General features: G+C 37.9%; 1 protein-coding gene across 1 annotated transcript; it reads right to left on the bottom strand.

Moving 5' to 3' along the window:
* Positions 1,102-21,988, bottom strand: LOC109227607 (universal stress protein PHOS32-like). The gene is made up of 4 exons (XM_019392806.1): positions 21,814-21,988; positions 20,167-20,276; positions 19,943-20,061; positions 1,102-1,195 (listed from the first exon to the last, which is right to left on the bottom strand). The coding sequence occupies exons 1-4, from the start codon at positions 21,986-21,988 to the stop codon at positions 1,102-1,104; spliced, it is 498 nt and encodes a 165-aa protein (XP_019248351.1).

Below are 23,683 nucleotides of genomic sequence, written 5' to 3'. Positions count from 1 at the left end.
TTAAGGACCTATTGTCCTTAACTTTTGAACTTGTAACTGTAAGTTAAGGACTGCTTGTCCTTTACTTTTTAACGTGTAACTGTAAGTTAAGGACTGTATGTCCTTAACTTTTGAACTTGGAAATCAAAGTTAAGGACCTATTGTCGTTAACTTTTGAACTTGTAACTGTAAGTTAAGGACTATAACTTTAGAACTTGTAACTGTAAGTTAAGGATTGTCTGTCCTTAACTTTTGAACTTGTGTCCTTAACTATTGAACTTAACTTTAGGAATTCAAGACTACATTTCCTTAACTTTTGAACTTGAAACTCAATGATTTGAATCTCTTTGAATTTCAACTTTAAGAAAAGCTTTCAAAATTTGTTGCCGATTTTTGATAGAGTAGAACATTTTATTCAGGCGGCAACAGTTTATGAAGACCAAATCTTTCAAAAGAGAGGTAGGATAAAGCAGGTGGTCTCTTTAATTCCTGCTTAAAAATCATAGCACAGAATGATAAAGAGAAGATCCTATGAAGAAATTAGAATTCTTTTAACCTGTTTCTGGTTATCTAACCATGCTTATAAAGCTGTAAGATATCTCAATCGGAGTTCCGAGTTTAGAGAGAAGCGAGGGTTTGAGAAGAAAAGCAATGGAAGAAAGGGCAAAAATATCTTTTTATATTAATTTTAATAGAGTTGTGGCTATTTTTGCTTAACATTAAAATTGCTGGATAAAAAATAAATACCACTTTCAATAGTGACTACCACGCGCCATTTTTACTCATACAACTAGTGTCAGTTGTATGAAAACACAAAATAAAATTTTTCCATTAACCCCACTCAAACAAAAAACCACATAATATCTATGAATGTGATTCACACCCCAACAAAATACACAAAAAGCAAACAGTGGTAAAGTACTACAATAATATGTTTATTGTAATTTCACAAGCAGGGTATCGGAAGGATGGTGCGTATACAGACTTTACTCCTGCACACGAACCTAGAAAATTTGTTTTCGATAGATTCTCGACAAAAAGGATAATGTACCAGCTGGAAAAATGAAATGTTATCCAAAGTAATTAAATAAATTATATTTTTATTTTGGAAGCCAGACAATCTTAGGCCTTTGTAGGTTGAGGACTGCCTTTCACAACTGTGACCGGACAAGATGCATTATGCACCACGTACTTGCTCACACTTCCAAGTAACACCCTGAAAGTATGTCAAATTGTAAATTTAGCCCCATTCTTTTATGGTATATTTTTCTTAATGACATAACTTGAAAACAAAAAATAATTAACCATGTAATAAAATATTTTTTTAATCATTTCTCTAGTAATGGACCGCTTGTGTTTGTCTAGGACTGCTAGCGGTTTATGTTATGTTTCATACTTTTGCATACTATTTGTGTTATTCCCTTTCTATATATTTGCTGTCTCTCACGTTGTTAATATTATTTTTACTGTTTCTGTTGTTGTTACAGATTTTTTGTCTCTAAGCCGAGAGTGTCTCGGAAATAGCCTCTCTACTCTTGCGAAGTAGCAGTAAAGTCTGCGTACTCTCTACCCTCCCCAAACTCCACTAGCAAGATTTTACTAGGTTGTTTAAGGTCTGCCTCGTTTTTTAGGGTACTATTTAAGTACATGTGATTAGTTGTACACCACCAAAAAAAAGTTAAGATGGATTCTGAAAAAAGGACAAATGACAATTTTCTACACTAGAAATAATCAAATTGTATTGGGAAAAATTTACTTTGCATATTAAAGATGACGTGTCATGACACGTGGACTGGTCAAACAGTCAAAGAATTAAGGTTGTTCAATAAGTACGGGTAGCAATAGACACGAGCAAGTTAAACAGAAGAGACACGAGCAAGTTGAACAAAAGAGACGCGAGCAGTCATACAAGACATTCAATGCTCGTACTCGTTCAAGACATTTAAAGGTCAAAGATCGTGAAGAATCAAAGGAATGAATCTGACAGCAAATAAAAGCCCAGATACAACATTCAATGCGCATTAAAATGCGAGAAACGTTAGAGAATATGTATTTAATGTATATGATTGCATAACGTAACATGTAAGGTCATTGATTGCTCATAATTACCTTATTATGACAAAGGTAAGGTCTGAATTCTCATAATAGCTATAAAAGGGAAAGGAACACATAATTGTAGACACGAAACACTATTGGAATATACTCTAATTATTTAGCTTTCATACATTGTTGTTCTCAAAATTCTTTTCTTTATATTATTTTCCGATTATCAGTAACTCGTATTCTTCTAAGTCTTAGCTTTGAGTAAAAATCTATTTTTTGGTTAAACAAATTGGTTCCGTTACCGGGAATCTGATAATCAATTATATCTCAACTTGATTTTCCTTGTGGAATCAACTATGTCGAACAACAATGACAACGTCTAAGGAAACCCAATCAATCAACAAAATCAGGGAGATCCACAAAATGATGCTATTCAAGATCAAACACCACGAGACTCACCTCGACAATCTCGTGAAGGCACTCCTGAAAGATCTCACACAGAAGAACGAGGTCAATTTGAGAATGCTGAAGCTATGGATGATGCTTTACAAAAGCTTATCGCTACTCAGGTCAACAAGGCTTTACAAGCTTTTGTTAGTCAATTACCTGTTGCTCCACCCACACCTACTCCAAACAACAATACTTTGGAGAACCCTCGTTCTGGACTGGTTAATTCAGGCAGCGGTGGAACCCCCAGTGAAACACAGGAGGAAGACCCAGGTAATCCAATTAATTCTGATTTACAAAATCTAGTACTAACATTGCAGAAACAGCTTAAGGAACAAAACGATCGCATAGAACAAATACCTGGAGTACCACCTGTGATCAAAGGAGTAGATATAGATAAATATTCTCAACAGCCATGGAAGCCAAGTGCCGCCCCTCTCCCAATTCCAAAGAAGTTCAAAATGCCCGATATTTTGAAGTATGATGGTACAACAGACCCACGAGATCATGCTACTGCATTTACAACAGGAGTCAAGGGCAATGATTTGACTAAGCAAGAGATTGAATCAGTCTTGGTCAAAAAATTCAGTGAAATGCTCACTAAAGGGGCTCTAACATGGTATTCTCTCTTACCTGAAAATTCTATAAATTCTTTTGCTGAGCTTGCAGATTTATTTATCAAAGCACACACGGGAGCACAAAAAGTTGAAAAAAGAATGGAAGACATTTTCAAAATCAAGCAAGGAGATTCAGAGCTGCTCAGAGAATTCGTGGATAGATTCCAGCGCGAAAGAATGATGTTGTCACGAGTACCTGACAATTGGGCAGCCATTACCTTCACCAGTAATTTGAATGAGAAAAGCTCAGAAGCCATGAGACGACTTAAGGAAAGTCTTCGAGAATTTCCAGCAATAATGTGAAATGATGTCTATAACAGATATAGTACCAAGATGAGGATTGAAGAAGACATTATTTTACAACATAAAACAGAAGAAAAAAGCTCAAGGCGTGTAGAAAATGAAAAGAGATCCGGTAAAAATAGGTAAGAACTTTACATGGGACCTGCGGGAAAGGACTCACAATCAAGGCAATATAATCAAAGGTACGATCACAAACCTAGAAACAGGGAATCAGGCTCCTCATCAAGGTTTGGAAACGATCGAAATACACGTGGGTCACGAGACGAGAATGGAAGTCTAAAAGCAAGGTTTGGTGGTTACAGTTTTAACGTGAGCAACTCAGAACTCGTAGCTGTTTTGAGAAGCATGGGAGATAAGGTACGATGGCCGAAGGAGATGAGATCAAATCCGAGTAGACGAAATCCTGATCATTGGTGTGAATTTCACAATGACCACGGGCATAAAACATCAGATTGCAGATTTTTGCAAGGTGAAGTTGATCATTTGCTTAAACAGGGGTACCTCACTGAGTTATTCAGTGAAAAAGGTAAACAAGCATATATGAAGAACAGGCAGGAGCCTCCGAAACCACCCTCTCCCAAAAGAACTGTCAATGTTATAAGTGGGGGCAAAGATATCAATGGTGTTTCCTATACCGCAACTAATAAAACTTCCAAAATTACAATCACTCATGGGAAGCGGTTGCGACATGTACTGGAAGAAGAGAATATTATATTCAGCGATGCAGACGCCGAGGGTCTCCTGACTCCACATAATGATACACTAGTAATATCTTTACTTGTACATGACACTAACGTGAAACGAGTTTTGATTGATCCAGGTAGTTCTGTAAATATTATTTTGATACGAGTATTGCGCGAGATACAAGTAGAGGATAAATTGATTCCAAAAGCACATACTTTGTTGGGATTTGACAATTCTAGTGTTGTAACGAAAGGAGAAGCAATGCTTACTACGTTCGCAGAAGGCGTTTTTAAAGATACCAAATTTCAAGTCATAGATATGGAAATGGCTTACAACATGATCCTTGGGAGGCCATGGATTCACGACATGGATGCTGTTCCATTAACCTTACATCAAGTTATTAAATTTCCATCACCATGGGGGATATGTCAAATCAGAGCCAATCAACAAACTTCTAGAAGCATCAATTCCGTTGCCGATTCAACTGTTAAGAGTGGCGACAAATAGCAATTATAGAACTCAGGTGGGGGTAACACGGTATCAACCTCATCTGAACAAGAGCAAATAGATGTGGATTCAAGACCTGATACAATTCAAGAACCGGAGGAGAACGAGAACATCAAAACAATGATAGAAGAGTTGGAGGCCGTTATGTTATTTATACATTGGCCCGAGAGAAAAGTGTATATATGAGCTAATCTTAGCCCGGAGGTAAAACGTAAACTGATTGAATTAAAGCTAATGTAGATTGTTTTGCTTGGTCCCATTCTGACATGACAGGAATACCACCGGAAGTCATGACCCATAAATTGAATGAATATCTATCATATCCCCCAGTCAAGTAAAAGAAAAGAAAACAAGGAACCTTCAATAATAAGGTGATTCAAGAAGAAGTTTAAAAACTACTGAAAATTGGCTCAATTCGTGAGGTAAAATATCCTGACTGGTTAGCTAACACCGCTGTGGTTCCCAAGAAGAACGGGAAGTGGCGAGTTTGTGTAGATTACACATACCTTAATAAAGCCTGCCCAAAAGATTCTTTCCCTTTACCGCATATAGCTAAATTAATTGATGCTACTGCAGGGCATGAGTTATTAAGTTTTTTAGATGCATATTCAGGCTATAATCAAATTAAGATGGATCCAGGAGATGAGGAAAAAACTTCTTTCATAACAGATATGGGGACTTACTGTTATAAGGTAATGCCCATTGGTCTCAAGAATGCAGGTGCAACGTATCAGAGGTTAGTTACCCTAATGTTTCAAGAACATTTAGGTAAGACCATGGAGGTGTATATAGATGATATGTTAGTTAAGACTCAGCATTCAGAAGGTCATATATCACACCTGTCTGACACGTTTAAAATTTTACGAAAATATAATATGAAGTTGAATCCAGAGAAATATGCATTTGGTGTGGCATCAGGTAAGTTTTTAGATTTTCTTGTTTCTAATCATGTTATTGAAGTGAATCCTGCACAGATTAAAGCTATCGAAGAAATCCCTGATGTACTTTCGAACAAGAAAGAAGTTCAAAGATTGACCGGAAGAATCACAGCTTTGGGAAGATTCATTTCTAAATCATCGGAAAAGTGTTTCAAATTTTTCTCAGCCCTCAAGAAGCAGGATCATTTTGAGTGGGATGAGGAGTGTCAACAGGCACTTAGGGATTTGAAAACATACTTATCAAATCCACCTTTGCAAGCAAAACCCAAGGCTGGAGAGAAACTTTTCATCTACCTGGCTGTTTCGGAAGTCGCGGTAAGTGCAGTTTTGGTTCGAGAAGAACAAGGTAAACAATCTCCTATCTATTATGTTAGTAAATCTTTGTTAGATGCAGAGACACGGTATCCACAACTGAAAAAACTAGCACTTGCTTTAATCATGGCATCTAGAAAGTTAAGACTATATTTTCAATGTCATCCCATTGTTGTAGTAACTGCATACCCCTTACGTAATATATTGCATAAGCATGAATTGTCAGGAAGATTAGCTAAATGGGTCATAGAACTAAGTGAATATGAAATCATGTATCTACCTAGAACAGCAATAAAATCCCAAATATTAGCTGATTTCGTGGCTGACTTTAGCCAAGGGATGCAGTTAGAAGCAGAAAAGGAAGTACAAAAACTTAATGGGGCTAATCCAGGAACATGGACCTTATTCACTGACGGTTCATCTAACGTAAAAGGTGCAGGATTTGGAATCGTCTTAGTACCACCTACGGGTGAAACTATTAGGCAAGCTATTAAATGTCATTCTATAACTAACAATGAAGCGGAGTATGAAGCTGTCATTGCAGGTCTAGAATTGGCACGAGAACTTGGTATAAATCAAGTGGTGATCAAGAGTGATTCGCAACTCGTGGTTAATCAAATGCTGGGGACTTACACAGCTAGGGAAGCAAGGATGCAACAGTACTTGGAAAAGGTAAGGGAACTGATAAAGCAATTCCAAACCTGGAAGATCATACAAATATCAAGGGATGAAAATGGTGTAGCAGATGCCTTGGCCAATCTCGCATCTGCAGCTGATGTGGTAAGTGATGCAAACGCCTCAGTTATACATTTATTTCATTCAGTTCTCGAACCTGATAAGAATGAGGTAAATTTTAATAATTTAACTTGGGATTGGAGGAACGAAATTGTTGCTTTTTTACAGTACGGTACCGTCCATGATGACAAGAGGCAAGCGCATGCACTTCGAAAAAAGGGTGCTCGTTACTATTTAAAACAGGGAAACCTTTATCGTAAAATGTTCGGTGGTCCTTTAGCAAGATGCCTCGAACCTTCTCAAGCGGAGTATGTGATGAGAGAAATACATGAGGGGCATTGCGGGAATCACGCAGGAGGAAGATCACTGGTGAGAACCTTGATTAGAGCAGGGTACTATTGGCCTAAAATGGAAGAAGAAGCGGAAAGCTTCGTGGCTAAATGTGACAAATGCCAAAAGTACGACAACAATATGCACAGACTGGTAGAATTATTACATCCTGTCATTTCGCCGTGGCCATTTATGAAATGAGGAATGGATATAGTAGGACCATTAGCTCAAGCAAAAGAACAGGTAAAGTTTCTTCTCGTACTTACTGATTATTTTACTAAATGGGTAGAGGCAGGAGCATTTAAACAGGTGCGAGAAAAGGAGGTAAAGGATTTCATTTGGTGAAATATCATCTGCCGATTTGGTGTACCAAAGGAAATCGTATGCGACAATGGACCTCAATTTATCGGAGCTCAAGTCACAGAGTTTCTTGAGAGTTGGCAAATCAAAAGGTTTACGTCTACACCCTATCACCCAGTGGGTAATGGGCAAGCAGAATCAATGAACAAAGTCATAATCAACAATTTAAAGAAACGGTTAGAGGAGTCAAAGGGTAATTGGCCTGAAGTGTTACTCGGAGTTTTACGGGCATATTGCACAACGACAAAAACGAGCACAGGTGAAACACCCTTCTCTTTGGTTTATGGAGCTGAAGCATTAATCCCGGTTGAAATAGGAGAACCAAGCATAAGATTCTCTCAAGCAGCACAAGAATCAAATGATGAGGAAATGCGAGTCAATTTGGATCTGTTAGAAGGCAGGAGAGAAGCTGCATTGATAAGAATGGCAGCACAAAAACAAGTGATAGAACGGTATTACAACAGGAAAGCACGCCTGAGATATTTCAAAATTGGGGACTCGTGCGTAAAAAGGTTTTTCAATCTACAAAGGCAGCCAACGCGGGTAAACTAAGTCCAACATGGGAAGGACCCTACAAAGTTTGAGATATTGCAGGAAAAGGAGCATACGAGTTGGAAACAATGGACGGGAAGGTGCTTCCTTCACATTGGAATGCAGTTCATTTGAAGAGATACTACTTCTAAGGGAAAACCCACGGTCAGGTATCAACATGTTAAATTATATTTTTCAATCATTATAATTTTACTAACGATTTTAGATGATAGGCAAAATGTTAACTCGTGTTACATGATGAGTCACGACCTGTAAGACCAAATGGAATAAACTAAAATTCCTAGCCCAGGGTTACAATTATTCTGATAGAGATATACACGGGTTAAGCAGTCTTCATCTATAATCGCACCCCTGAGTCCCGTATGTATTTCCTTTTTAGGAAAAGGACCAGGTGATGAAGGAGACTATCAAGTGCTCGAGGCTTCATACTTCAACACTCAAACACTTGGGGGACTACATACACATATACAGTCACGTGTATAAAAAGGCAAGGAAGATTTAGAAAATCAAGACTAGAAGACTCAAGTATGGAGTGAAGGTTACGAAGTCATGGCATTCATCATAGTATTCTTTCCCATGAGAACAATGGCATTCATCATAGTATTCTTTCCCATGAGAACAATGGAGTCACCTCTCAAACTCTTCCTAATGTTCTGGAGCCAAAGGGACCCATGTACCCCAAAATGGTTAGGATAAAGACTATGTAGTAATACGGGTTAGAAGGAAAAACCCTGTATTTATTGTTTTTCTTTTGTATAAATCTGTTACAAGAAAAACAGTTACGAGAAAGTTATAGATGTAATTCAAATAAATGTAAAGTATTACTCAAAACTTGTCAAGGTTCAAAAATAAAAGCTTGTCAAAGTTGTTGCAAAAAACATGTGTGTTCCTATTTCTTTTATCGTATGATAACACCATTATGAAGTTGAGACGTCTTCTTCATTAAGTGTCAAAATATAAAAGGGCCCTCTTTTATAAAACTCATGTTATTTAGTCATGAGGTTAACAGAAGCATTTTTCAAAGAAAAAAAATGCAAACTATTCTTTAAGTCCTTAAAAATAAAAAGGCAAGAATAGAATAAACGGAAGTTTAATGATAATAAAAACTTCTTAATATTCAAAACTAGAGACTAAGTATAAACTCAGTCATCGAATTGTTTAATGCCCCATAACAAGACTTGGGGACTTGTACTTCTAAAAATCAACCCTCAAGTGATAGCCAAGGGTTTGATTACAGAAATTCTCAAAAAAAAAATCCAAGAACTCTAAACATTGTTTTCCAAACAGGTACCTGCAAAAAGGGAATTTAAAACAAATGTACATTTTTTTCATTAAGAAGAAAGGACTGAAGTAGGATCATCAGCGGGCTCAACTGGAATAACATCATCAACAGAAGTGGGTTGGACGTCAACTTGACTTGCAGTAAGAGGCACGGTTGAGCTTGAAGAAGGTGCGTCACCCAAGGCAGCTTCAGTATTCATGGGGACTTCAACTGCAGAAGTTTCAACCAAGGGAGCCTCACTCATTGGAACTTCACCCATGGGAGCATCAACTCCGAGAACATCACCCACGGGAGCATTAACTCCGGGAACTTCAGCTTCGAAAACTTCAAGCGCGGGTGAAGGAAAGTCCAGTGGTTGCTGAGCCTTTTCAATGGTCTCCATTACCTTGGCTAATTCTGACTCCAGATTAAAATTTTCTTGACTAGCCTCAACTAAGGCATCACGACGAGAGTTCAGAAAAGCCCAGCTCACATCAACTGCAACCTTATCTTCAAGAATTTCATAGTCTCTTTCCCAAGCAACAATTTTGTTCTTGAGACCTTCATTTTCATCCAGGCTGAGTTGTAAGAGGCTTGGAGAGAGGCATGAGATTTTTCCAAGGCTTGCACCTTGTCTTCAGAAGCCCGCAAATCTTCTTGTGCCTGAGTCAAACTCTGCATAAGATCCCCGGCATAAACTTCTTTTTGGTTCAACAGAGCTTTCAACTCATTAATTTCCTCATTTTCTTTAGTCAATTGCTCTGAGAAAGAAGCCTCAAGACGCTCTTTCTCTCACTCTACTTGACTTGAAGAAGCCCTAATGACTGAAAGCTCTGAGGATAAGGCTCTCACCTGCCGTTCCAGATTATTCTTGTTCTCTTGCAAATCTTCAATAGTGATTTGTGCACTGTCAAATGAACCCTTCCAAGTAGCTACTTCGAAATGAGATTCACGACCAGCCCTCTCCGAATTAAGAATAGCTTTTTCAGAGTCACGTGCCACTTTCTCTAATAAGGAAACTCTGCTCATCAGCTCCGTACCAATAAGGTTGGCCTGAAAATGATAAGGCAGGAAAGTTAGAATTTTTAAAAAAAAAAAAAATTCTTCTGGCAAAGTAAGGAAAGGGACATACCTTCAAGGTGGAATGAACTATGTCGTTCATCAGAGTCAAACAACTATGGCTATTCATTTTTTCTTTTTCAATTGGGCCTTTTAAAGGCTCGAGCCAAACATCTGCCTGACCAGACTTCCTCAAGAGGTTGTTATTGGCAGGAACTTCGATAGTCACGCTCCTCATAGCAATACTTCTACTTGAGGAACCCACTTCTGTAGTATGGGCAGTAGAAGGAGGAGAGGTGGAAGAAGTAAAACCAGCAGAGGGAGGTATGGAAGCAGATGAAACAGGTACGGAAGCAGATGGAGCAGGTAAGGAAGGAATCAAAGACACGATAGAAGAAGGAAGGGAAGGAATTGAAGATACAAGAGTTGAAGAGGAAGACAAGGGAGGTTCATCTAAAACAGGTCCTAACTCACCACTTTCAAAACCACTAACAAAAAGCTGGTTAATCGACTCACGAGTGTCATGGGGGTGGCAACATCATCATCAGAGACAAGGTTAACAGGAACGGCAGGAGAAAGATGAGGGGAAGTTTCAGTTTCGCCAGAAACGATACGTCTCCTAACTCTTGGCCTTGTCATCAACGAGCCACCTTCATCTTCTTCATCGGAGCTATCATCATATGCAGTTTTTCTTTTCAGAAGAATATCTTGAGCACTTTCCAAGGAGAGTTGAGTTCCTAGATGAGAGGCCGCAACTTTATCAGCAGTAACGCCTCTAATAGCAAATCATGACAAAAGAGAAGGATGAAATTTAGAACAATGAATTTTTACATACGAGGAAGATAGAAACTCTTACCGTGAGTCTTCACTCTCCAACCATAAATACTGGAGATACACTTCCAAGTCCTAGCCTCCATGGGTGCAGCCTTCAACAATTTATCTACCCAACCACGAAAATTGGGAATGTTCTCCACAACTCCCATGGTTGCTAAAGAAGAAAAAAAAAAGAGAAGAGGAAAACAGACTTAAAGAAATCAATAAACTCGAAAGAAAGAGGTACAGGAAAGGGTAAGGTACTTACGTGCAAAATTCCACTTCTCAGGGAAGGGAACATTTCCTTCACCCACCAAATCAACTATGGGGGCAGCAACAAATCGAGCATACCAGCCTCGATCTTTGTCATCTTCCGGACTTACCAACACTCTCTTACTCCTAGCCACTAAGGTAAAAACACCATTACGAAATAACCTAGGGTAGTAGAGGTGAATTAAGTGAGGGAAGGTAAAATTAACATCTGCCAAGTTAGCCAGGTGTCTTAAACAAGCCACAACCCTCCACACCAACGGGCCAATCTGTGCTACACAAACCTTGAAAAAACGACAGAAATCAAGAATCACAGGGTCGATAGCTAGTTTAAACCCAAGAGTAAAAGGGTATGTATAAACGAAAGAAATTCCAGTCATATATGAAGTAATCCTTTGATTTGGGTTAGGGATTACAATGGGAAAATCATCTTTCCAATGACAATCTTTACGAACTATGGGAGCTAAAAGCTTATAACCAAAGTGGGGAAAGCATCAGCACGATCTAGACCTTCAATTTGGCTTTGAAGTGATTGTCTATCAAGGTGAAAGGAAAAATTGTTAGGAACTATTTCCTCTACCAAAGACTCTTCTAGTGGTTCAGAGGTTTCCTTGCCCTTAGAAGATGATCTCTGGGTAAAAGAACCCCTGGTTCTAGAAGAAGAACTAGGGTTAGAAGAAGGCCCGGCAGAACCACCACCGCGAGAAGACCCTAAACTACAAAGTCTTCCACCCCTTCTATGTCTGACAGGGGCATTGGGATAATTTTCTAAAGCAGGGGCTTTTCTAGGGTTAGGGTTTAAAGAAGACATGATGTGGAAAAAGATGAAGAGAATAAAGATTTGCACAGTTCGAATGTTCGAAAGAGTTTTTTGTGTGGTAAAAGTTAGAAAGTAAAACTATATTTATAAGCAACCGTCAAAAAGTGAAAACGCAGTAATGGAAGAGTCACAATAATAGTAACTGGTACTTCGTGAATAGTGGAGCTGTAAAAAAGAGCCTTAAAAAGGGGTGCAAGTTGCAGAATCAATAAGGAGTTGACACGTGCGAAGAACATTAAATAGATGTGCCCATTGAAGCGTAAATCTTGTCACAACATTAATGGTGACAAAAATTGTTCTTTTATGAAATCCACTTCCCAAATATTCGACTGACGAATAAATAGAAAGTGGGGGGGGGGGGACTATCTGTATTGGGAAAAATTTACTTTGCATATTAAAGATGACGTGTCATGACACGTGGACTGGTCAAACAGTCAAAGAATTAAGGTTGTTCAATAAGTACGAGCAGCAACAGACACGAGCAAGTTAAACAGAAGAGACACGAGCAAGTTGAACAAAAGAGATGCGAGCAGTCATACAAGACATTCAATGCTCGTACTCGTTCAAGACATTTAAAGGTCAAAGATCGTGAAGAATCAAAGGAATGAATCTGACAGCAAATAAAAGCCCAAATACAACATTCAATGCGCATTAAAATGCGAGAAACGTTAGAGAATATGTATTTAATGTATATGATTGCATAACGTAACATTTAAGGTCATTAATTTCTCATAATTACCTTATTATGACAAAGGTAAGGTCTGAATTCCCAAAATAGCTATAAAAGGGAAAGGAACACACAATTTTAGACACGAAACACTATTGAAATATACTCTAATTATTTAGCTTTCATACTTTTTTTGAAGGATAAAGGATAGATTATATTACTTAATAAAAATACTAAACCCATGTATTGCCCTAAGGGACATGTCCCGTTGAGCTATCATGGTTACATAATTGTCTTATGCCACTTAGGGCATTATCGTTTCCAAGTGATGCCAAAATATTACATGCCGACAAAGAACATTCCCTAACATTATTCCTACCCTCCTTGTCGTTGTAGTACATATTTTCCACAAAATGAGGAGGTTTCTTTAGAAAACTAGTTATACTAACGGTTGATTGTACTAAAGCTTCCTTGGCTAAGATGTGTGCCACCTTGTTTCCTTCACAAAAATTATGGTTCAGCCTGGTCTCCCCCATCTCCATTAGCTTGTTCATTAAGTACCTGCATTCATCAAGCAAATTCTTGTAAGTAGGGTAGTCCTCTTCAAGAAAACGTATTACCTCCGTGGCATCTGTTTCAATTTCACATGGAATGAAGTTTCCCTGCATGGCTATGTGCAAAGCTTGCCGAAAGGCTAGTAACTCCGAATGTACAGGTGAGGTACATTCACATTTAGCGTTGAACCCCAGTATCCAATCTCCACTGTTATTTCGTATGACTCCACTAATGCCACCCTGCATTTTTTCTTCATTGAAAGCACCATCTATGTTTATCTTGTACCAATTTTTAGGGGGAGGGTGCCATTTTACTTTAATTTTGATACTGGACGTAACAATTTGTTTTTTAGTGGCTAATAATTGGTACTCTTGTACTTGCTTAAAAACTTTAGTAGTGATTATATTTTTGGCAGTGTTATTGATATTATTATCATTTCTAGTGTTCCAAATAGACCATAAGGCAAAAGGAAAGGCATTTTCCTAGCTCGTATTGATGTTTTGAGTTTGAGGGGATTTGTCCCTTGGGAAATTGACCCAATGTTCTTGAGGACTCGGGTTGGTAAAGGGAACTCCTATAGATGCCCAAAACGTTTTAGCTACTTGGCATTCCCAGAAGATGTGAAGAAGGGATTCGTTTGTTTTGCAGATAGGGCAATTTGTATCAATGTTGACACCTATTTTCCCTAGGTATTCTCTAGTGGGTAGCCTGGAGTGGCAACATTTCCATATAAAAAATTGAATTTTCCTAGGGCACTCTAACTTCCATATCCAATCAAACTTGTATCCCGTGTAATTATAGTTATCACAAGTTCTATTGTCAATAAGTTTATAACAAGAAGAGGTTGTAAATATACCACTAGTGTTAATCGACCAAACAATGTTGTTCCCTTGACTTTTGGAGGTCGTAAGAGAGTGTATGCTATTGAGGATATTGCTTGGGAGACTAAAGGAAATTTGAGACATATTCCACTTATTCTGGCTCTTAATATCTCTTAGGGTGAGCTCACATTTCTTTTTATTGAGGGGTCCTATAACATTCATGCTTAGGGATCCAAACTTTGGAATCCAGTTTTTGTCCCAAATGGACATATTAGGATTGTTCTCTATTGGCCATCTAATGCCTTCCTTACAATATTTCCAACCTTTTAGGATGCTTTTCCAGGTGTGAGAGGTGTTGTTAATCGATTGAGAAAGTTTGTAACAACTACTAATAACACGTACCCAAGTTGAAGAGTGGCTATTAAGCAACCTCCATACTAAACTTGTGAGTAGGGCAAGGTTTTTATCCTTAGCTTTTCTGATACCCAGTCCACCCATCTCTTTAGGCATTGTAACCTTATCCCAATTAATTAGGTGAATCTTCTTTCTTTCAGTGGTAGTACCCCATAGGAAATCCCTTTGAATTTTGTCAATTTCTTGGAGTGTTATACTAGGGAGCATTGACAATTGCATTTGATGATTAGAGATTGTGTTAAGAGTGGATTTAATTAGGGTACACCTACCAGCTATATTGAGCCAATTAGCATTCCAAATATTTAACCTGGCTCTCATTTTCTCTAATAGAGGTAAATAGTCTTTATGCTTAGGAGGGGAGCCACTCATAGGGAAACCTAGGTATCTACCAAAACCCTGACTGACCTTGATTTCTAACAGGGAGGAGGTCCAATCACACATATCTTTGGAGCAATTCTGAGATAGAAGTGATTTAGACTTCTCCTTGTTAATATTTAGACCTGATAACTGGCAAAAAATATCCAAGTTTTGCTTCATAGTGGTGATTGTTTTTTTGTTTGTATTTCCCATTAGGGTAAGGTCATCCGCAAACAAAGGTGGGATAGGGGTGGGCTTTGTCTTTTTAATAGAATAGGATCCCATCGAAGAGTGTCAAGTTGATATTCAATATTTTTTGAAAGCATGTCCATGCATAAAATGAAAATGTAGGGTGACATTGGGTCCCCTTGTCTAATACCTCTTGAAGGGTTGAAAACCCTAGTCTTATTTCCATTAACAAGGATTGAGATGGCCGTAGAAGAAATACAATTCAGAATAAGAGTGGAAATATTTGGAGGGAATTTATGGAATCTTAGGGCTTGGTAAACAAACGACCATTCCAATTTGTCAAATGCCTTTTCCAGGTCTAGCTTTAGGAGCCAATTTCCTTTCCTTGCTTTTGTATTAAAACGTTTGAGGACTTCCTGAATAATGATGGCATTATCACTAGGTCGTCTATTTTTGACAAAGCTAGTTTGGTGTTCACTAACCAATTTATTAAGGAAAGGCTTAAGTCTGTTAGCAATTATTTTGGTGATTACTTTGTAGAGAGTGTTACAAAGGCTAATAGGTCTGAAATTTTATAGTTTGTTTGTATTGTTGAATTTAGGAATTAAGCAGACATAAGTCTTGTTAAGGTCAGCAGGAATTTTCCTTGAGCTGAAAATCTCTTGACATAAATTGATAACTTTATGACCTAGGGTAGGCCAGAATTTTTGAACAAAGAAGGGATGAAGTCCGTCAGGTCCAGGTGATTTGGTGGGATTGAAAGAGAATATAGCTCTTCTCACCTCATAATTCCTAAGTGGTTTGTCAAGGCAAGATAAGTCTAATTTATTAAAATTAGGGCTAGTATCAGTTACTTGTTTCCATGTAGTTAAAACATGAGAAGTAGTAAAGATGTTTTGGAAATAATTTGACACATGATCCATGATATCCTTTTGATTTTCAATCCAGCGACCATTACTGTCTTTGAAGAAGACAATATTGTTTTTCCTTCTCCGGTTAGTAGCTTGTGTATGAAAGTATCTAGTATTTGCATCACCATTATTTAGCCAATTTATCCTAGATCGAAGTTTCCAATAGTCCTCCTCTATTTTAAGAATATAGTCGTAATCATTGATGAGATTAACTTCAAGGTTCCTAAGAAATTGACTGTGTTGGTAATTAGGGGAGTTTTGTATTCCAGTTATACGTTTTAGAAGGATTCTTTTTTTTAAAAAAATATTCCCAAAGGTCTCCTTCTTCCATTCCAATGCATCTTTTTGAAATTGAACCGTACCTTCTAAAATATCCCTATTTTTCCAACTTTGTAGGACTAGCCTTGGGAAATCTGGACGAGAACACCAAAAAGTTTCTATTCTAAAAGGTCTAGAGTTATTATTATTAAGCTTGTTATTAATATTAACAAGTATGGGATTATGGTCAGAGTGTAACTTTGGGAGGTGGGTCACAGTGACTTTATTAAATTCATGTAACCAAGTATCATTAGCATAAACCCTATCTAGTCTTTCCATTATTAGGCCCCTATTTTTTCTACGGTGGTTGGACCAAGTATATTTGCAACCCTTGTACCCAAGGTCCATCAAATGGCAGTGTTCAAAACAATCCAAGAGAGATTTAGCTCTTTTTTTATTAATAGGTCTCCCACCAAATTTATCCGTGGAGTTTGTTATCTCATTAAAATCACCCGTTACTAGCCATGGACCCTTATACTTTTCATAGTTATATCTAAAATCTTCCCATAATAACAGTCTATTGTCAATGTAGTTACTAGCATAAACAGTAGAAAAAAGCCAAGTAAGGTTTTTAGGTTTACCTCTATCATTGCATGGATGGATTGGCCATTTCTTGTGAAGTTGTATACCTTCACTATAGTCGTGTTCCATAGAAGCACCATTCCACCAGAATTTCCCTCAGCTGGGACCTCCACCATTTCGTTAAAGTTGTAACCCTCCAAGAGTGAAATATGGCTATCCATTTTTGTTTCAAGCAATGCAACTAGACTAGGTCTATGTGTATCTATCATTTCACGAAAATGCCTAGTGAAATTATAATTGTTTGCACCCCTTACATTCCAAACGATTATATTACTAGGCTGTATCATTGAGCTCATTGTTAGGATGTTGTTTGGATTTCTCCTCAAGGAAGGGACTAGGGTTACCACATTCTTGCCTACTGTGGGATCGTGGGGAGGACGGATGTCCAAGGAGCATTTGTAGAGTGTCGTTGGGCAGCTGAAGATACACTTCTTGTCTAGCTCTTCCTTGAATATTAATATTTTTAGCTCGTTTATGCTTGAAAAGGTCACTAGTGGCTCCAACAGTATTTCTAGGTCGTCTTCCTCCTCCTCTTCTTCCCCCTGAGCTCCTTGTTGACCTTGCATGTTTGGCACTGGAGGATTCACATCCATTGGTTCTGGTTGTGGACCTAGTGGCTGGTCTTGCATGTGTTGTTGTGGTGTCCATGGTGTGAAAATGGGGTTCAACATCATTAGATCCTCCGGTGCAAAGAATGGTAGGTTGATCGGGGGATTTTGTGGGAGTTGTTGGTTGGGGTTGTGTGGAATGTACCACATCTCTTGCATGTTTTGAACTAGATGTTGGTTTATTGATGGGGCAAGGGGTTGGAGAATGTTGCTCATCCACATTTGATTGACATAATTGTTCATTGCTAGGGTCATTCCCTCCGAAATTAGCTGAGCCAGAAAGTGAGTGTTTTGGATAATGAGTATGGAGTCTTGGCCGTTGATCCCTATGTTGAAGGAGGTGGCTTGCCCCTGGAGCCCCAGTTCCACCCAAGATTGGGGTACATGGTTGGGAGGGTTTGGAGGTTGGGCGTAGATTATTGGTTGAGGTTGGATTTGGGGTGGTAGTGGTGGAAGATTGTTCAGTGTGGGGTTTCTTGATAGGTGGAAGAGTTGTAGTAGACGGTATCTTCTCCTTACTGTCAGTGGAGTCCTTGCCATCTTCGGACCTTGGGGGTATTATAGATATGGAGGGGAGTGTTTGTGTAGTAGGGTTGGTAGTTTTATGATGTAGAGTGGTAGAGGAATGAATGTTTTGCGTGTTTATATCAAGATTTGGAAGATCTTGCATGGATATGCTACGTCCATTTGGCAAGTTTCTTCTTCCAAGTGGTGCATGGATGATTGGTCTTTAGAGGAGGTAAATTGCATGTCATTAGTATGATGATTGTAGTGTTTGATTTGTAATTGGGTATTAGTGTTGCCAGGTTGGCTAGGAGTAGAGGTAGTTATGTTATTATCTTTTGGTAAGGTGATTAGTCCGTTAGTAAGGTGATTGTCCATTTTGTTAGTTAAGAGATTTGTATCTTTAATGGTAGGATTTCCTTGTGACACGTATGGGCCACTTGGTGAGATAGTAGCACTATTCCCATGCAAATTATTTTTAGAGTTTATAATTTTTTTTTATTTGAGTTATGAAAAACCATGGGCTCTTGTGGTTTTTTGCTCAAACTATTAACACTAATATAGTATGGTTTTCCGGTGTGCTTTGGTGGCTCTAAGGTTATATCCCTACCTAATTTTGATTGTGTATCAATATAGGGAATTGTAGCAACTGATGTCGAAGTAGAAGGGTGTTGTTGAGCAGAGATATTGGAGAAAACCTTGCCTGGGGAGTTGGGCGACTTACCTGGCTTTTGTGCCATGAATTGTGCACTACTACCTGTTGTATTTGGGATGATTGTTCTCCCTTGTTGGGAATGAGGTTGCTTGCTTTTCCCTCTTCTTGGAAAGTACACTGTCTTCCATTCATTGGTGATCATTTCTTCAGAGATAACTTCTTCCTTATTGGCCATATCTTGATGTTGCCCAGATGGCTCATTTTTGTATTGGCATTCAATGGTTGTATGTCCCAACCGTCCACAATTCTTGCATAGGAAGCCCTCACCTTCGTATAAGATAGGTTGATTATGTTGGCCAATTAGAATGGAGGTTTGTACTGGGTGGTTTAGTGGCAATTCCACACAAAGGCGGGCATATTTGCCTCTCAAAGTAGCCGATGTGCATGCATCCACCTTTAGGAGCTTGCCTATGCAATTTCCAATCTTATTGAGAATAATTCCATCGTAGAATTCCGTAGGTAGTTGGGGCAATCTAATCTAAACTGCTGTGCAACTTTGGGATGCCTTGTTTGCCATAAAATTTAGGATCCATTTTTGGACTGATAAAAAATGGCCATTTATGACCATGGACCATTGTGGAGGATTTTGATCATACTTTCCTCTTTCATTAGCTTCACAGTGTAGTAATCTTCCCCTAAGTCTATTAGGGGGTAATTTTCATCAATTTCCAAAGGTCTTGTGTTTTCTTTTTGAGGTATTGATGCATTAATCTCTTGCGCAATAGCTTAATTATTAACGAGTACCTCCAAGGATTGTACATACGTTGTTTGTCGTCCTCACTTAGAGCGATTTGTTTCAAATTCTTGCATATTGGATCCAAAATGGGATCTTCATTCTCATAAACTTGTGTGTCCAGTGGTGTACAAAGTGTTCCGACATATGAAGCTTGTTCCATTGGGAATAGTTCTCCTTGTGTTAATTTGTCCTTGTAGGAAACAATTGTATTGGGAGGTACTTCCTTGTCTTGGGTGGTGGGTTATGTGGTTTATGTAGTATGTCTGGTGGTTTAGGAGGGATTGATGATGAATTTTCCGGCGTAGGTTGTAGTGAGAAGTTGGACATTCTCTTTCTAGATAGCTTTAGCTTTTATTTTTAGCTTTCATACATTGTCGTTCTCAAAATTCTTTTCTTTATGTTATTTTCCGATTATCAGTAACCCGTATTCTTCTAAGTCTTAGCTTTGACTAAAAATTAATTTTTTGGTTAAACACAAATATCAATTTAAAATTTACTTAAATCACTTGAAACGTAATTAAAAGATGAACTTTACCTTTTAAGGACTCCTAAACCTCTACTTCCAACCACAAGAGTATCAAGCTTGAGATGTTCCACAGCGTCACAAAGTTTCTCCCTCGCATCTCCCCAATACACCTTTGCCACCACTGTCACCTATTTTTATTTTTTTTTAAATAATTAATTACAAAATAATAATAAATTATTATAGAAAAAATTATTTAGTATTAAAAGAAGAAGAGAATGATTTTAAAAGTATACATTCTTAACCTTGGAAACGGTGTCAAGCATATTAAGAACCTCTTTATCAGGGTTTAGTCCATAATGCTTAGACACGTTAATCTCTCTAAATTCGTCTAAAGGTATCAAAGCTGTGGAAAAGATGAATAAATACATCAATAAAATTATAAATTATCTAAACATGACAGTCTAAAAAAGAGTTCAAATTTTGTACAACAATGCAAAAATCCTTTTAATTAGACCATGTATCCATTTAAGATGATCAACGACAATAAGTTTTCTAGCTAATTTACGATAATAATTTAATAAGCTCAGTGTAATTTTATAAGTGGGGTTTGGGAAGGTAGTGTGTGTATTGGGGAAAATTGTATTCATAAATATATGGTGACGTGTCATGACACGTGGAATAGTCAATGGGTTATGATTAGTCCAAAAATTACAAACAGGTGCGGACAGAAAGAGGTACGAGGCGAAAGGCCCAGAAAGAGGTACGAGATGAGAAGCTCATAAAGAGGTACGAGATAAGAGGCTCAGAAAGAGGTACGAGATAGAGGCTCAGAAGCCCCGTCCCTACTCAAGTTTCACTATATACGAGCAGTAAGAAGAATGAACCTGGCTAAAGAAAAAGATACAAATACAGCATTTCAAGAGTAATAAATGCTAGAACCGTTAAGGAATATTTACATTCAATGTAATGATTATGTAACGCATCATTTAATGTTAATAAATGCTCATAATAGCCTCATTATAACTTAGGCATAACGTGCATCCTCAAAGATTCTCAAAGGGATCTATAAAAGGGGAAATATGTAATCAGTCAAGACACAAATGATTATTGAAATATACTCCGATTTACTAGCTTACATACTTGGCTACTTCAAAATTTCTTGCTTTATTTACTTTTTCGATTAACAGTAACCCGATTCTTCTAATTTCTAGCTTTGACTAAAAATTTATTTTTTGGTTAAACAGTGTGTACGCAGACCTTACTTTACCTTCAGAAGGTAGATTGTTGTTTCTGATAGACTTTTGATTCAAGAAAAGATTAAAAAACACCACTAGCAACAAGCAGTAACAACAAGAGAGTAAAATATCAAAGCGAAAGAAACAACAAGTAATAATAGAAATCCACGAATAAGAAAATACAAGACTAACTAATACTAATGGTACTGAAAAGAAAACCGTTCGACGATCTATTAACTCTCTACCTTAATTCTCGACCTACACACCATCCTATCAAGTATTATGTACTCGATAAACTGAAGCATTATTATGCATATTGCCTAATCACCTCTCCTCAATACTTCTTTCGCCTACCCCTACCCCTCCTCAAACCCGCCAAGACCAACCTCTCACAAGTCACACCTCCTTTTCTAATTTAATGACTTCAAAACAAAGTATATAACTTACTATAAAGGACAATCCGGTACATTAAGCTCTCGCTATGCGCGGTGTACGGGGAAGGATCGGACCACAAGGTCTGTTTCCACGGCTCGAACCCTTAATCTCCTAATCACATGACAACAGTTTTACCAATTACGCCATATAACTTACTATAAACTGTTAGTAAAAGATACCAACAGTAAGAGAACTATTTACACTGTCACACATATAAGTTAAATATGATTAAAAATATTTAACAACAAATTAGGGAAGTAATTAACATACGGGAACCAGTGTTTTCAAAGAGTTGCTTATTAGTAGGATCAGCTTTGGGAGAAGCAACATGAATAATGATAATCCGATCATCTTCTTTTTTAAGATTATCAATTACCCATTTTAATGCTGCTTTGCTTGTTGCTGAATAATCCATTCCAATTCCTACTATTCTTGCTTTTCCCATTCTTCTTCTTATTGTTGTTATTTCTTTCTTTTATTTTTTCTCTTTCTTTTGTTCTTCTGATTTTTCACCAGCTAATAGCTATATATGTTTCTATGACTGTTTAACCAAAAAATAGGTTTTTTGTCAAAACTTAGAAAATAGAAGAAACGGGTTACTGATAATCGAGAAATGAATAAAGAAAAGAATTTTCAAGTACTCAAATATGAAAACTAGTAAATCAGAATATATTTCAATAGTCACCCCCTTTCACTGATTACATATTTCTCCTTTTATAGGTTTCTTTGGAGAACCTTTGGGAATGTACGTTACACCTAAGTCATAATGAGGCTATTATGGATATTTAATGACATTAAATGCTGTATTACATAATCATTGCATTGAATACAAAGATTCCTTAACGGTTCCAGCATTTATTCCTCTTGAAATGCTGTATCTTTCTCTTCTTCTTTGACCAGGTTCATTATTCTTCTCGTAACTCATGCGTAATTAAGCTTAAATAGGGACGGGGCTCCCGAGCCTCTTATCTCGTACCTCTTTTTGTTCCCGTATCTCTTTTTCTCCCTTTTGTCTCGTATCTCTTTTTGTCCTTTTGTCTCGTATCTCTTTTTGTCCGCACCAGTCTATAATTCTTAGGCCAATTAAAACCTGTTGATACTTCCACGTGTCATGCCACGTCATTATTCATTTATGTATATAATTTTTTCCAATACAGATAGTCCTCCCACTTTCCATTTATTCATCAGTTTGAATAATTGGGAAGTGGAATCCATAAAAGGGGAATTTTTGTCACCATTAATACTCTGACAAAGTTGACGCTTCAACTGTCACTTCCTTTTAATGCACTAGACACGTGTTGCTTCCTCATTGGTTACACTGTCTTGCAGCACTTTTTTAGGCTTTCTTTTCGGCTTCACTTTTCACGAAGTATCAGTTATCATCATTACGGTTCCTTCATCATCGTACTTTTTCCCTTTTTCAGTTACCCAATATTATAAATATAGCCTCTCTTCTTGTCTTGTTCCTCATAAATTGAATTGAACACTTTTGTCTTTCGAATTCTCTTCATTATTCCCTGTTTTAATTCAACTTTTGCATCCATGGCTTCATCGAGTTCTAACCCTAGGAAAACTCCAATTCTAGATAGTTTCCCTAATGCTCCTATAAGGCATAGAAGAGGAGGTAGACTACGCAATCTGAGCTTTGCTCGTGGCAGTACTTCAACGCCTCCTTCTGGTTCTGGTCCTTCTTCTGGAACCAGAGGTTCGCACTCTCAAAGGGGTTCCTCTCGAAGCAAAGATTCTTCTGAGCCACTGCGTGAACCGTTGGTGGAAGAAATAATCCCCGCAGACTTTTCTTTGTATCATGACAAAGAGACTTTAAAAACTCAAGTTGTTGTGCTAGATCATGCTGATCCTTACCCAACTCTAATCACAAGTGTTTTAGCACCTGTAGTTCGAAAGGAGTTCCATTGGGTTGAAGATTTCCCTATTATCATTCCTAATCCCAATCAAAGAATCACCTCTTATATTGTAGGTTATTCCTTTGTTTACACCTACCCTTTTACTCTAGGGTTCAAGCCAGCCATCGACCCGGTCATTCTAGACTTTTGTCGCTTCTTCGATGTTTGCTTTGGTCAGATTGGACCAATAGTGTGGCGAGTTGTGGCCTGCTTGAGGCATCTTGCTAATAAGGCGA

This window comes from Nicotiana attenuata, chromosome 6 (genome assembly GCF_001879085.1).
Source record: "Nicotiana attenuata strain UT chromosome 6, NIATTr2, whole genome shotgun sequence".
Classification (NCBI taxonomy): domain Eukaryota; kingdom Viridiplantae; phylum Streptophyta; class Magnoliopsida; order Solanales; family Solanaceae; genus Nicotiana; species Nicotiana attenuata.
Note: the sequence above shows the minus strand (reverse complement) of the source record. Positions and strands in the feature narration are given on the sequence as shown.